The 16,350-nt window shown below is 37.5% G+C and overlaps 1 protein-coding gene across 1 annotated transcript in view; it reads right to left on the bottom strand.

Annotated features, from left to right (window-relative positions):
- The window catches only part of LOC145993730 (protein O-mannosyl-transferase TMTC1-like), a 647,925-nt gene that overhangs the window by 178,083 nt on the left and 453,492 nt on the right, over positions 1-16,350 (bottom strand). Inside the window, exon 8 of the mRNA XM_083129469.1 lies at positions 8,666-8,787. Coding sequence (XP_082985595.1) covers positions 8,666-8,787 — 122 coding nt within the window. The remainder of the gene's footprint in view (positions 1-8,665; positions 8,788-16,350) is intronic.

Genomic DNA, 16,350 nt, shown 5'->3' with positions numbered 1-16,350 from the left:
GTAGCAAGGTTTAGTTAATGTAGATAGAAAAATTAACGTTAACTTAGCACTCGGCTTTAGCATTCCGTACATCGTCAATAAATAAGCCCATTGGTTGAAAGATTAAAACTGATGGCATGTCGCTCGGTGATGACTAAATTATGCACAACATTGATTCGGCGAAAATCGAGTGGAAATAGTCGACTTCCATGTTGGTCAAACGATTCACTAATGAACAATTTAACAGCTGAGAGCTAGAATTTGAAAGAAGGCAGAAACTTGTTTAGTTTTTCATTGTTGTCTCTTTACAGTCGCGCAACAAAATCTTTTAAAGAGAAAAAGTTCGTTGCCAAAAATTAAATTTGACAAAGCTTTTAACACTGACCGACTCACAAAGTGTATTTCAGGCGTTTAATGCCTCTCGCAAGAATCTTTATGAATTATTAATTATATTATCATTGTATTATATTAGTTTAAACAACACAAGAACTTGAGAAATCATAGACTTTACTTGGGTTAAAGCACAGAATAGTACTGGCAATTCCCGTGTAGATGAGTGTGCAAGGATAGCAGCGTGCCTTCCAAATTGTAGGGACTTAGCATTATTCTATACTGATCTTCTCCCCAGAGTAAAGAAGAAAATTTTGAATGAATGTTTTGATTGGTGTCGATGTGAACTTATAAGATTTGGAGGATAATACAGAAAAGTTTCTGAATTCAAGCCACACATACCATGGTTTCGTCATGTAAGTGTTAGAAGAAATGTAATTGTATAATTAATAGACTGACATCTGTCATTTATGTGCTAGGCAAGATATATTCAGACTTGGAGAGAGACTTGTATAAAACTTTGTATAATGGAAACGTTAAGTTTCCAATAAATTTGTCAAGTTTGGTTGTCAATCCAGATGTTCGGATGGGTTATGGTTTGTTAACATTCTTAAGGAAGTGTAACATACAATTGTAAAAGGGAATGTTTTTCTTTTTGAATGTAATATCTGTGAAATAGGGGGAGAATTTGGATTTTTTTAATACAAAACCATTATGTATGTTTTTATGTATACTATAATTGACAAGAAACGGCTTTAAAGCTGTTAGGTCTGAAATAAAGGAATGAATGAATGAATGATTATCTTCAAGAGAGCAGAAGATAGTTGAGAGCATAACAATTAGGAATGCTGAACAGGAAATTGTAACGTCATTTGCTATTTAAGCAACCTACAGTACACATCAAATCCGTGCGTTGATAAGGAAAAAGATAAAGAAGTCGATACGTTCGAGATGGATGCTTTTTTAAACCATATCCATTCAACTACCATTTCCTAGTGTTCAATCCCAAGATGTTCCAATAGGATTCTGATATTATCTGCAAACATATGTTGCTGTTAGTTTTGTATTAGCAACTAAAACAAATATATTATTTGTTTTAAGAAAGAAAAATACTGAAATCTACTTACGAATTGATGTATATTACACTATATCCCATAATACATAATTAGAACAGTAAAAGTGATAATGAAATGTCTTTCTTCTTATCAAAGATTTTTATCATTAATGCAACTTAATTGTGAATGTTATAAAAAGATGACAGTCACAATAATCTCCCCTCCTGGGGTGAAGAAAATATAGACATCATACTTTGATGGCTTAAAAAGATACAAGATTTTAAATATTCACATCGAACAGTTACATAACTTTAAAATATTCAACATTCAAAACAACATTTAATACTATAACAAATCTTTCAAAGAATGACAATCAATTCAAAACTACGTTGTTACCCTTGCGCACCTATTTGTTAACATTCAACAACAACTCGTGTTTCTTCTCCAATGAACAGTGAAAGGGTTTGATATTTTGTAAATTGTGTCTACACTTTATCTGTTGTCCATCTAAAGACACCAAGTTCACGAAATTGTTCTTCACTTCCTCCACCAAAAATGACCCCACATATAAGTCATAAAATTTATGGATAGTTTTGTTCAAGGCAGAACTTCTTGCATGATTCCTAACCATAACCAAATCACCTTGAACAATTGTAGGGGTTTCTGCGTTTGAATGAATCTTCTTTCTAGATTTTGAACGTTTAGTTGTTTCAATTAACTGAATATATTTAGCTTTCCAAGACAATTCGTTCATCTCTTCTGGCCAGTCAATAACAGAAGTTATTTTATCTTGAACTTCCTCGTGTAGAAAAATTTCAGCCGGAGTGAAACCAACAACCTCGTTATATGAGTAATTTAGTAATTTTATAACATTTGTTAAAACTTTGGACCAAGATCTGTGGTTGGTTTTACAAAAGAGTCTAAGCAAACGAATGATCTCTTTATTATATCTCTCAATTGGATTCGCATGAGGCGAATATGGTGAAGTGAGAATATGCTTTACACCAATTGATTTCAAAATTTTTTCCCATTCATTGGATTTAAATTGTGATCCATTATCCGTTAACATAACTGTACACATAGGATAATGATGGAAATAACCTAAGTTAATTCTGTTGATAATTTCTCGAGTTGTAGCCTTCCTGAGAGGATAAGCCATAATATATTTGCTGGTTAATTCTACAATAGTCAGAATATGTTGATATCCTTGAGATAATGGCAATGGACCAATCAAGTCTAAAGATAAGAACTGATGTAATTTGTAAGAAATCACGTGAAGCTCCTCTTTGGTAATATGTTGTGTTTTTTGTTTCGTCCTTGCACATTCCACACAATCACTTAAATATGACTTGACACTTCCTCTCATCTTAGGCCAGAAATAGAATTTAGAACACTTCTTATAAAGCTTAAAAAACCCAAAATGGCCAGCCAAATCATGTTGTTCATACAAAACTTTCTTGACAGCTGCTTCAGGTACAAAAACTCTCCAATGATTCGAGTTGGTAGATCTATAAAACAATATATTTTTATGTAGTTTAAATATTCCCTTAATTTCGAAATGGTCATGACCCTTGCCTAACATAGAAATTATTCGTTGACATAATTCATCGTTTTGTTGTACTTTCATCCAATACAAAAAGTATTCTTCTTCAAGTAAATCAATATCTGTGCAGTTTACATGTAAAGTGGAAGGAAACAAATTGTTTTGTGACTTAATTGGATATCTACTTAACGCGTCCGCGGCTGTATTTGCAGAACCACTAACATGCTGAATTGTATAATCATAATTTTGCAATTTCAAAGCCCATCTATTAAGCCTTGGATTTAACGATCTTGCTGAATGTAACCAAGAAAGTGATTGATGGTCACAGTGTATTACAAATGGTCTGCCCAATAGATATATTGAAAATTTTTCCACGGAAAAAAGAATGGCAATACATTCTATTTCATGCACAGCATATGTTAATTCTGAACCTCGCAAAACTCTGCTCGCATACTGGATAATCAAAGTTTCACCATCGTCAGAATATTGCCATAAGACTCCACCGATTCCAATTTTACTGCCATCAGTATTTACATGGAAAGTGTTGTTCAAGTTAGGTTGAGCTAACATCTCCGGAGACAAAGCCAATTCCTTCAGACGTATAAATGCCTGGAGATGTGCTTCATTCCATTCCCATTTCTTATTCGTTCTAAATAAATCGTATAAAGGAGCAGCAATCATTGCAAACTTATCCACAAATTTTCTTCTCCAATTTACCATTCCTAAAAATTTTCTTAACGATTTTCTATTTGTTGGAGTAGGATATTCAGTTATTGCTAGATTTCTTTCTGGATCTACAGCGATGGTTTCACCTGATACTATGTGACCAAGAAACTTCACTTCAGTTTTACAAAATGTGCACTTCGATAATTTGATGGACATATTTACTTCTTTCAAAGTTTTCAACACGTAGTCCAAATGTTTTAAATGACTTTGCAGTGATGATGAAAATATAAGAATATCATCCACATACACTATAAGAAATGAACTAGTATCATTGCCAAACACTTTATGCATTCTGTCGACAAAAACACTAACAGCACTCTTAATACCAAAAGGCAAAAAATGAAATTCCATTAAAATACCACGATATGAGAAAGATGTGAACTTATAAGATCTAGGTGTCAGTGGTATTTGAAAATATCCACAAGTTAGGTCAATAGTCGAAAAGAATTTTGCGCCTCTCAACCTAGGCAAAAGTTCAGATCTAGGTTCAACCTGTGTCATGGGTGAAATTACATGTTCATTCAGCTTTCTAAAATCAACAACAGGACGCCACAATCCACCTGCCTTTGGAACTATGTGGAGAGGGTTCCGGTATGGAGAAGTACTTTCATGAATTACTCCCCACGTTTTCCATTTCTTTAATTCTTTCTCCATATCATCTCGCCTAGCGAATGGAATAGGGTACGTAGATGCCACTATAGGTTCATTCGTATCTAGCTGTATGTCATAAGATTCCACCTTGGCTACCTTTGGTTTGTCCGAAAACACATCTTGATACTTCAGTAATAAATTAAATAACTTATCAGCAACTCCAGCTTCACAATATTCGTTGCCATAAACTTTCTTATGGATATCTTCTTCAGAAGCTAGATAAGCAGAATCATTAACATGAGAAGATTCAAATGTCAAAGTTTTACAAGATTCAATTACGGAATTTAGCGAGCAAGTATTATTTGTGGAACTCGGAACAAAAGGAGCTGATACTTCCTTACCACTTGAATGAATTAGTTCAACAGTAGACATACGATAATTAATTATAGCCTTATACTGCCACAAAAATGGTGCTCCCAAGATCAAATCGGCATGTAATTGTTTAACTACATATAAACCCACGTGGAAAAATTCATCTCCCAACTGCATAATGACATATTTAAAACCCACAACTTTTATACGTTGCTCACCAGCGAAACAAGCCAACTGAATTCCTTCTATTGGTTCCAGCTTTGTACTTGGTAATAAAGAACTTAGAGTGATCCAAACCTTGTAATCCAACAAATTACATTGACTACCAGTGTCAATTAAACAATTAAGAAACAGGTCACAAATTCTTCCCTGTATTTCTGGTGCTTCAAGTAAAGGTGTAGGAGTTCCTTTATCTGTAACAGTCCACTCAGGCTCTGAATCAAACCACTCCAGCAAAAATGCAACAGGTAAAACATCTTCTTTATCAACGCCTAAATATTTAACTCTATTAAAGTCACCGAGACAAGAATTAACATGCAAAAGGTAAGGATCATAATTACAAGTAAGCTCCATGTGGCCATCCTTTGGCAGGGCGAATTGGAGCGCATTTCCCCGCCTTAGTTGTTTAATGTTCTCGGAGGGCTCCCACTAGTAGCATTAGTTACTGAGGAACATTCTTGATTTAAACTAATGTCATTGCAATTCATTCCATTTCGGAAATGTCCATTGTTCCTTGCTTAAATATCTGAGTTAGTGTTAATGGAGTCACCTCGCAATTCTGTATTGGTCGGACTTTGAAATCTTCTATTCCTGTTGTATCTAGGTGCATCTGTATTATTGCTATTACTAGCGTTCCTTTGAGTGTTTGTTCTTCGATTATTATTATGAAAGTACAAACTTCGATCGTTACCTTGTCGCCTATAGCTCTCTTGATTAGCTCCAGATTGCCTATAGTTGTTTCTGGGATTCCAGCAGCTGGTTTGCCCATAAGTCTCTCTGAAGCTACTGTTTGGGTAGATGAATCGCTGCATGACTTATTTTCCATAGACACTTGCCTTACAAAATGCCTAGATTTTTCGAACCTATTCGAGTTGTACTCCCCACTTATATAATCACCAGGTAGTGACAAAGATTTGGTTTTATCACTAGAATATAAGTCTATTGCCCTGAGTTTTTGTGTTAATTGTTTAAGGTTGGAAATTTCGTGGTAACCCACATTCTTAGAAACTGTTTCTGGCAATTGCTTCAGAATTACTCTTATTATCTCAGCTTGTTTAGGCTTTTCTACAAGGTTGCAATAAGATGAATATACCTTCAATGCGTACGCTTCTAATGATAAACCAGAAGATGTGTTGTATTTACGAGAACGCAAAACTGTCAGTTGGCTTTCTAACAAATCATTCGAAGCAAATTGTTCAAGAAACTTGCACACAAAATCATCATATGATGAGAAATTCCGTCTTTCACTATTGAACCAATATGCTGCAGTATTGTAGAAACATTTGTGAATAACTTGCAGGCGATATTGAGAAGATACACCAATCAAATTTAACATTGTTGTCAGCTGGTCTATAAACTCCCTAGCTGATTGTTTCAAGACGTCACCTCCAAAACGTGGTAACTGGCTTAGCTCATTTACACGAATAACTTTACCCGGGCATTCTCCAAATTGGTTTCTTGCATAAATATTTGTATTACATTCTGCACGCGCAGGTTTACAAAACTGGTTTGATTCAAAATTTGGAGACTGAGAATTCTTAGAAGCAATGTTAATTGGATCATTCAAAATGTTATTTCTGGGAATGTAATTTTGATTACAAAACATCGGACTCATTGAAGTTGTAGCATTTGTATTACCAGCCACAGTATATAATGGCTTCTCACATGAAGGTGTATGCTGAAAACACATTTGTGAAATTGGATTATTTGAATAAGCTTTCGTTGTACAACACTGAGTTTCATTATGAAAACTGGCATTCAGAGGACTTCCATAACCATAATGGTTAGTAGAACAAGGTTCATTGTAATGCACTCTATTTGTATTCTCCGAAAGTGCGAAGTCCCTATTGGCCAACGGATGTGTAGTGAAATGAGCAGGTGATTCGTCACGTGATGGAGGATCCCACAAATAAGATGTATTGGAAAGCCTGTAGTTAAAATTAGTTCCTAAAGAAGCGTTCTGACCTGATTTACGTTTAGTAGTTACAGGTACATCAATATCAGATGAATCATAACCGGAAGAACCAACACCACGTTTGTCACTTCGAGCACTATCCCGAAATTTAACATTTCGTGATCTTCGATTTGAATTTGCGTTATTTGTTTGACAAGCCACATGCTCAGTTTGTTTACTATTTCCATCCTCTTCGCTCAGTTCTCGTCTTCCATTCAAAGTTTCGTTAGCAACACTGTTGCTGATGGCATTGCCTTGCTCCAAAGAAATAACCCTATCTCTAAGGTCATTTACCAAGGTTTCAGAGCTACATGTAGCAGTCTGAACTACCTTCATTCTATCTAATTCCGCATTTAATGTTTCAAACCTAACCTCATGTTGAGTAAATTTCTGCATAATTTCCTGATTGCAGACTTCCAACCTTGCCAACTTTCCGTCATGACTCTTCATTTGTTCTTGAATATCTGAAACTTCGACATGCATTGTACTAATACCTTCATCCAATTTACACCTCAACTCACTGCTAACATTTTGACAAGTTTGGGCAACATCTTGTAATGAATGTTCAATATGATCAAGCCGGCCGTTAAACCTAACATTATGCTGCTGTAATTCATTTCGAATGGCTTGAAACTTCTCTTCCAGATTTTCATTATTTTGTTGCAATTCCCTTTGTAACATTTCATTATTTTGTTGCAACTCCTTTTGCAACATTTCGTTATTTTGTTGCATATACTTTTGCAACTCCTTTTGCAACATTTCATTATTTTGTTGCAAATCCTTTTGCAACTCCTTTTGCAACATTTCATTATTTTGTTGCATATCCTTTTGCAACTCCTTTTGCAACATTTCATTATTTTGTTGCATATTCTTTTGTAACTCCTTTTGCAACTCCTTTTGCAACATTTCATTATTTTGTTGCATATCCTTTTGCAACTCCTTTTGCAACTCCTTTTACAACATTTCATTATTTTGTTGTAATTCACAGCGAATGTTCTGTTGCAACTTTTATTGAAGATTTTCATTATTTTGCTTCCAACTTTGGGTAACCGTAACTTGAAATGCAGCAATAATCTTGTCCGAGTTTGGATTCACTGTACTTGTATAAGACTTTAACAAAAAAGGATCAAAATCTGGTTTACAAGATTTACAAAAATAGCTTTCATTAGAAAAACTAAATATTACCCAGTGCATTACAGTCAAACCTCTGCACTCCAAATGTTCCCATTTATTGCAGCTATTGCACTTCACAAGACGGGAATCTGCTTCAATGTTACTGCAACAAAAAATATTCTTCATTGGATCAGCATTTTCTTCAATAGTTTCATTTTCCCTGAAACTATCGACGACATCGGATCTTAAGAAAACTCCCGTTCTTAAGTTGTAAGAATGTTGTTTCCGATCCATTATTTAAAGTAATCAGAAGATAACTTCCACACTATATATTCACGAACCCTGGCTGAAGGTCGCCATAATTGTTGCTGTTAGTTTTGTATTAGCAACTAAAACAAATATATTATTTGTTTTAAGAAAGAAAAATACTGAAATCTACTTACGAATTGATGTATGTTACACTATATCCCATAATACATAATTAGAACAGTAAAAGTGATAATGAAATGTCTTTCTTCTTATCAAAGATTTTTATCATTAATGCAACTTAATTGTGAATGTTATAAAAAAGATGACAGTCACACATAACATGATGAAAAGGAAAATAATGCATGCTAAAAAGCTTGCTGACAAGTATTTGTAAAGTTTTCATATTAATGTTACAAAACTTTAAAATGAGTACATTGAAAGCGCGGTGCTACTAAATTATTCAGCATTAAGGCTATTGTAATTGAACACGTAGCTATGTTACAAGTGATAAATAAATCAACAAGATAGCCTTACCTTGGGATGAAAAGCACCCTCTCCGCCACGACGAAGCCCACTGTGACAATGAGGTTGGCAGCGGGGAGGAAGGGCAGCACCAGGAAAAGGCACCCCAGCAGCAGGGGAGGGTGGCGTTGTTGCTAAAAATAAAACAAAAAAGGAAAATTCTTAGATAGGAACTCCCACATACATATGACAAATGGGAAAAGTGTAAGTATTGTATAGCTTTCAATATATCTGAAAGTACCACTATCGCTTGTGTTCTTAAAATTTGTTTTTTGTTATTATTTGCCACTTTTGGCTAATTGCGACGATGAGGATGAGTGATGATATGTTGTAATTAATAAAGAGACCCTTAGAAACAACAGGCTGGGGTTCGAACCCTGCACTCCTAGCCTCGTAGCGCACTGTACCAACCAATTCGCCACTTCAATATATAATTCCAAAAGGACAATTCTCTAAAGTTCATAAGGCTTCCCCGATGGCGGAGTGGTAGCGTCCTCGCCTTGTAATCAAGGGTTCGATACCTGGTGGAGGCACGTAATGGTTCGGATCCCACTTTAAACTGTAGGTCCTGTCCCGATTAGCCTTACTGTGCATACCAACTCAACTCTAAAGTTCATATCCATGCCAAGGGTTTGAATACCGGCCTGGACATTTTTTTTCTTTTGTGTCTCTTCCTCACTTTCATAATATCATCACTCATCTTAATCTTCGTGATTATTCAAAAGTGGTAGAAAAGATAAGTAAAGTAAACCAAATCAATCGAGTAATACAGAAAATTGAGAATCCTGGTTTGTATAAACGCTGATGTGTTGTTAGTACAGTTAAATTGATTTGCGTTAAAATACATACAAAATCACAATTAAATACTGCATATCCCAATAAAAGCGTAAAAAAATGCAATTTTATGGCAGACAATTTTCCCAAACATTACACACATGATTTACGCGTACATGTTGGATCATCACTGTTTAGAAAGCAACTGAAAATCGCAGTTTGTGACTTACGTGCATTTTTCCAAACACCCTAGAATTATAATTCTATCAAATGCTTTGGCAAAATTAATATAAATAGAATACATACTTGATCTGTTATAAACGGCATTATGTACAGTCACGGACACTTCTATGTTGTAACAATAACATTGACTCTTAATGGAATCATTAGAACCCAGAAGTGTCCGTGAATGTACATCTTGGACAAAATTAATTAGGGCAGTTGGAGTGGCTCGGAATGGATAAAGGCCATGTTGACTGCAACTTACATAGCTTCTAACATGTCTAAAAACCCTTCAATACAAAATTTGCATTCTTCCTTCTTTATAGGTGTAATGTCTCTTGCTTACAAACGTGTCAATTTAAACATTTCGTGTCAATAAATACAATATTGTTTCATAGATATGTTCAAGAAAACGTTTCTATTTAGAACAATCCATAACAACAACACGATAAGCGTGACAGACCTGTGTAAAACTCCGCAATCTCTTCCATAATCCTTTAAGGAAGTTGGCAAACAATATGTCAAAAGTTATGATATTGCAAGAAACAAAAGTTTATCCTCACGGAAAGGTGAATTTGTTATACGGGATTCCCAGCGGATTCTTAAGTTTTGCCAACACTTGAAGGTTTACTTGGATTTTCATGACGTTCACGAGATCAGTAAAGCAAGCAACCGTGAGTAATGCCAGTCTCGTGGATGACCCGACTGGCAGATAGTGAGAGATGATGCTTGCTTTTCTCTGTAAATGTACGAGTAATACAATGCACGTCCTTCTTAACCCTTAAAATTGATTGATTGATTTTGTTTAGTAGGAATTCTAGCTTTCCTGGCGACGTAATTTGAACAAGTGTTCTCTAGTTACCAGCCAGGTTTAATTTAGACTTAGTTTCGAACGTTTCAAGCGCATACATTACTCATTATCATCAGGAAATGACGCTCATAAGAGAATTCCCTGATGATGAAGCAATGTATGCGCTCGAAACGTTGGAAGCTAACATTGATTTAACCTGGCTGGTAACCCAAGAACACTTAGTTTTATTTATTTTACTTCGCATTTCTGTCACTTTTGACTAATCGCGAAAATGAGGATGAACGATCAATGAAATTGATGAAGGAACGTTCATAAAGAACAGTCATGCTCAGGCCAGATTTGAACCCAGAACCTATGGGAACGTAGAGCGCTGTACTAACCACTCCGCCACTTAGGCCAGCATCATTAAAATCAGAAGGTGGGTTTAGCTGACCCCCTTCGGTTATATTTTCGATTATAAAAGTTACTATTTTTGACCGTGACTCTAACAATGTACGTATTTTTACATATAAATAAATAAGTAAATAAATATAATTATCGAAATAACTAGTGAAGGAAAGAGCCAACTACAACTTGTATAACACAGTATTTCTTGCGAACTATGTAAGAGAAACGTTTCACATTAGTATCATTACATATAAACAATTGTGAATAATAACTGATAACATAAGTATATGTGACCTCAGTCCAGTGTGCACTAGTGTTCTCGAAATTAGTTTTATAGAAAACAGAAAAACAATTTTCTTTAAAACGAGAGTTCACGAAACTGGATGTTAGTTTTGAAAACATTTTTTGCATTTTAGGTTTCTTGTCTTCCCCGATGGCGTAGTTGTACGATCGTCGCCTTGTAACCAAGGGGCTCAGGTTTCGATACACGTTGGAGGCACATAGTGGTTTGGATCCCACTTTAAACTATAGGTCCAGTCTCGATTAACCTATGTGTGCATAAAGGGACTTAATAATTCAAACTCAAAGAAATATTTTTTTTGAGAAAAATTAACAGCCCAGATCTGTACGTGATTTAAAATCGCCATTTCAAGCCCTTAGATTACTCCACCTCGTACACGAAACTTTCAAAATTCCTTTCATAAATGATTTACCACACAGCCTAAGTTATGAATCAAATTTCACGTTTAAATTACATTCACTACAATATATATCAGCTGTGTTTCAACAATTACTAGTATACACTCATGACTCTTCAATGAAACCAATATCATTTTTCATATTCAATGTTCCTCTCCACTTCTAAATATCTATTCTATATTCAATCAAGCAAACTTATTTATATGTATGTACGTATATATAATTGTCAGGATTTCATTTTCCAAACAAATTATGGTATTGCATTACGGACTACATCTCACTCCATCCCAACCCCAAATCCGGCTTTTTAAAGCAATATTACAATTGATCTGCGGATTTAATATGTAGCATGTTTTGTTGTGAGAGGGAGAGTAGGCTTCGTGCAACTTTAATCCTGTCCCCCTTCCGGATGAGAGGTATTGTACATGTGGAGTGCGTCGGGCTAATTCATCCGCGCAGCCTGAGTAGGGGACCGGAAAAAGGACTCACAATCCCCCCTTCCCCTCTTCAGAGCAACCCGATTCAAATTGTTACGTTGCGGGAGGAGTCTGCTGGAGGTAAATTGCTTTCCGTATGGATTTGCATCTGTGCAGTTGCACGTGTGGCCTGTGATTCCGTTCTGGACTGTTTTGGTTCGTTTGCTGCGTTTCGATTGGAGGTACCTAAATGTGAAGGCTGAAAGGTATACTCTGTCCAGGGAATCTCTGGAGCGAACGAACGAAAACAACTCTCTGCGCAAGTGGTGACTCGTGAGAGAGGAAGCCATTTGCGGCAGGGCGTACTGTTTGTGCTTTCTCCCCTTCTCTACCTGTATGCGCGGATTTTCTCCGCAGATTCTTGGGACAGAATATAGGCAGATTAGCCACAGATGATCTTTGTTGAAGAAAACTTTGATTCAATTGTTGATGCTTCAGCATTTAGGCTATCTGCATCCATCACATTATACGGAGCCCAACGTCTTACCATAAGTAAAACGAACATGTGCCTCTGAGGACTGAAATCTCATTATCAGTGTTAAAAAGCTGAGGTTGTAAAAGGGCACTCAGCACATACATGGAAAAAACACACGATAATACACAACCCTATAGAGAATTATACTGGCCGACTGCAGTTACAGTGGTGTTCATTTCAAAACGCCACTCCTTGCACCCCTCCAAGAAAATTTTCGAAGGTGTGTAGAAAAAGGCAAGAGATACTTGTAGCGGTCCCACAGTTGTCCAAATGTTTCATTTCGTTTTGCATTCTTATGGTTCTAAATAGTTTCCACATTCATTGTTAAGGTGCGTGCCCAGAAAAAATGTGAAGAAGTTATGACGCGGTCAAAATTATAAAACGATATACATTTCACCCCGGACAATTACTAACATTGGCATATCCACATAGAAATCTCCAGCTGTACACATTTTTTCTCATTGAATTGATTATTTTCGGATTTCTGAAATGAAAGGCAGTTCCAAGTAATTTTCTATCCTTTAGCACTTAAATACGTAATCAGATGAATGTTTATGACTGTTCAAGATCCCGATAATCAGAAAATAATTTTTCGAAATATTAATTGTGACAGGAACATTTATTCTCTATCACAGACACATGAGGCGTTTTGTTTGGGCATAAAAGCATCCTTACGGTACGTTCCTGGAGAGATGTTGAAGTTATTGCAAACTTTACTTCCTACGTCTTATGCAACCCAAATATCAGCAGCGTGCGGTAGGTTGCAGTAGGTCAAGGATACTGCCCTTCTTCCAGCAAAGCTTCATATTGAGATACGTGCTGGCAGCCAGTAGTCAATCGGGAGAAGCTCGAGGGGAAAACATTTGTTTCCTTTATATATCTATCAGTTTTAGCAACTTTCACTAAAGTTGGCAACTATGATTCTGTTCAAGATCCCACATTTCCCTTGCACAAGCTTAATATTGCCAGACTTACGCCCAAAATAACCAGAAACCCAGGATTTATTTTCTCAGAAAATAACACAGGCGGACACATAGGCTGTAGGCTAGTGAAACTTGTTACACGGTCTGCCATCCGTGCGTAGGTGAAAGTGCGAATCGTGATACCAACTCACGCACACGTGTCCCTCGCACAGTTAATTAGTCAAAACGGACTTGGCCTCTACCTGTGGACGATTTGATGGATTCATTTCATGTCCAATGGTGGCGCCCTCCCTTCGGAATTAGCTGGGAATGAACAGAGCTCGCCGCGGATTGCATGAGATATCAGCCACGGTGGGGAGTGGCTGTGGCGCTTGAAGCTTTCACAAACGCGCTGGAAGACAGATTGTAATATTTGAAGAGAAAGATCGACGCGATTTGTCTGCCAGCTGGAAGGATACGTGATGCAAATGGATAGTGTCCTGTACAAGTAATAATTAAGTTTCTTAATTATCTTGTTTTATATATGTTTTAACATTTCAATATGCCGGAAGGGCATATGGGAATTTTTGGAGGTAGAGCGCTACATATTCTGGAGGTGATGTGATCAGCATCACGATCCGGCAGCTTTCACCCAACAGCCGCTACATACAAGAAAATTCTCACCTCAAATCACCCGCCCTGAAATTCGAATCCGTGTCTCTCAGACAGCCTATCGACTAGAGTAGTTATGTACCCCCGTTGAAGTCGATAAATCAATTGATTGGAAAAGATCGATCAAAGATCAATTGATGACCAAGCCGTGTGGGCAAGCAAGGGTGGGTGTTTTGGGTGATGACGTCATAAATGGGTGGGGTTTATTTTGTGAGGAGTGATTTGATTGGTGTGACGTCATTGAATGGGTTGTGATTAATTTGTGAGGAGTGTTTTGATTGGGGGGAGGAGGAAAAGTCGGTTGGGGAATTGATAAGATGGTTTCCTGTTGTTAATGATGAGGTGACGGTTTTCTGGGAATGTTGATATGGGTTGGGGTTTCCTGTTGTTAATGAGGAAGTGAACCATGATATGGGTTTCTGTTTCGGTTGGGGGCGTAAATGACTGTTGAAGGTGATAAGAGTGGACTGTTGAGAAGATAAAGGAGTTGGAAAGGAAATGTGTTGGGATGTTGAAGTGATATGGAGAGATTGTGGAACACGTGTTGGGACATGTCGGATGTTTCTTGGAATGGGCGTGTAGAAGTTTGTGGGAACGTTGATAAGGTATGACTGTGTGCAGGATACGTTAGTAGGCGGCGGAATGGAGAGCGGGAAAAAGGAAAAGAGCGGATGTGTGTAATTGGTTTTTAGGGGCGTTGGTTATGAGTTTAGTTGAGATAAATGCTATTTGTGTAGGAACATGTGCTGGTTATGCAAAGATAGAGAAAATGTGATACTGTTTTTGCTGGATGGAGAACGGAAGGAAAGAAAAGAAAACAGTACGTTTCTCCGAAGAGGTGGATGTGTATGTGATACCGGGGGAGGAGGATCGACGAGGTACGTGGGCACTCGACGCTCTGCGCGAGAGGATGCGCAAGGAACTTCAGGGAGAAGTTATCAGCGAGGAAGAGGAGGGGTAGGTAGGTATATAAAAAGTTCCGTTGTGTTTGAATTTCACTATTCACCAGACATCTTCAGCTGTGTACATCATTGGAGATAGTTGTTACCGGAGGAAGCGATAGAACCGCTATTCGAAATTAAGTATGATGGGTTTGGTGTCCTGGGTGTTGACGTTTTTCGGTGGGGTGATTGGAAAATTATCCCCAGCTGAACCAGTTTCGGATTGTAGTAGTGACGTACCTGCTCCTGAAAGTTTACCGGAATCATCGATACGTCCAGGTGGGAGTACGGAAGAGAAATGGTATGAGGGTAGTTGTATTAGCGAAGCAGAATTTCGACGTAGTTGCGAGGAAAAAAATGCCGCCCATCATGTATACGAGAAACTAAAACGCTGTAGAGGAAAACGTATCGATGATGACGGTAAACATTCAAGGAGGAGGAGGAAACAGAATATTCTGAAGAATGTTGTGTCTAACCCCTTATATGGCTATACGGAGTACTCTCCATGTAAAACAACGTGTCTGGCATACCCTGCTACGATTTCTGGTCTAGGGAAAGTGAAGTCGTCGGTCAAACCAAAATTGTCTGGTGGGAAGAATTGTGAGTTGCTGATTATAGATGCACCTATAAGATTCCGAGAATCTCTTCTGGTCACATATTACAGCAGGAATGTATCGCGTGAAAGATGTTTGGAATTGGACAATGATGGATTTGCGATCAGTATGTTCTATTCCCGACATCGTACGCAGGGATTATGCGAGACACATTTTGTTACAGAAAGAGCTCCCGTGTACAGCCACTTACCGTACTGTGTGTGGTCGGAGAAAGTAGCAGATGATATAGCTGCACACGGGTACCAGGCAGGGCCGTTCATTGTAGTTACGGGGGTTACCTCAACTAACTGTGTATGCCAGGAAACAGAGACGGAGTTAAATTCCGAGCATATAAATGTAGATTATCTGCATGTTCCTCCTCAATGTGTTGCCACAAAATATCTGATGGGAGCCGGCGAGAACTTGAGACATTCTGTTTCAGGCATCGAGATGGTTCGCTATGAGAATTTGGAGGAGCTAGTTAGTGAGGAAATCCCACGTGTCTACCGAGTAGGGTGCCACAAGTCCTACATGATAGTTGATTACTGTGACGTTTCAACGTTAATGCAGATGTTTCGAAAAAGTTACCGAGACTCTGTATTAACGTTGAACGAGATTTTCAAATGGTTCCACACCGGTATAATGTTAAACAACTCGATGGGCACGGTAATGGGTGTGAACGGCCATGTTTTGGATCCTGCGGAATTACTGGAGTACGGTAACGATCCGACAATAAGTGGACTAA

The sequence above is a fragment of the Lepisma saccharinum genome, chromosome 10, assembly GCF_977018435.1.
Source record: "Lepisma saccharinum chromosome 10, izLepSacc3.1, whole genome shotgun sequence".
Classification (NCBI taxonomy): domain Eukaryota; kingdom Metazoa; phylum Arthropoda; class Insecta; order Zygentoma; family Lepismatidae; genus Lepisma; species Lepisma saccharinum.
This window is presented reverse-complemented; position numbering and strand designations above follow the sequence as displayed.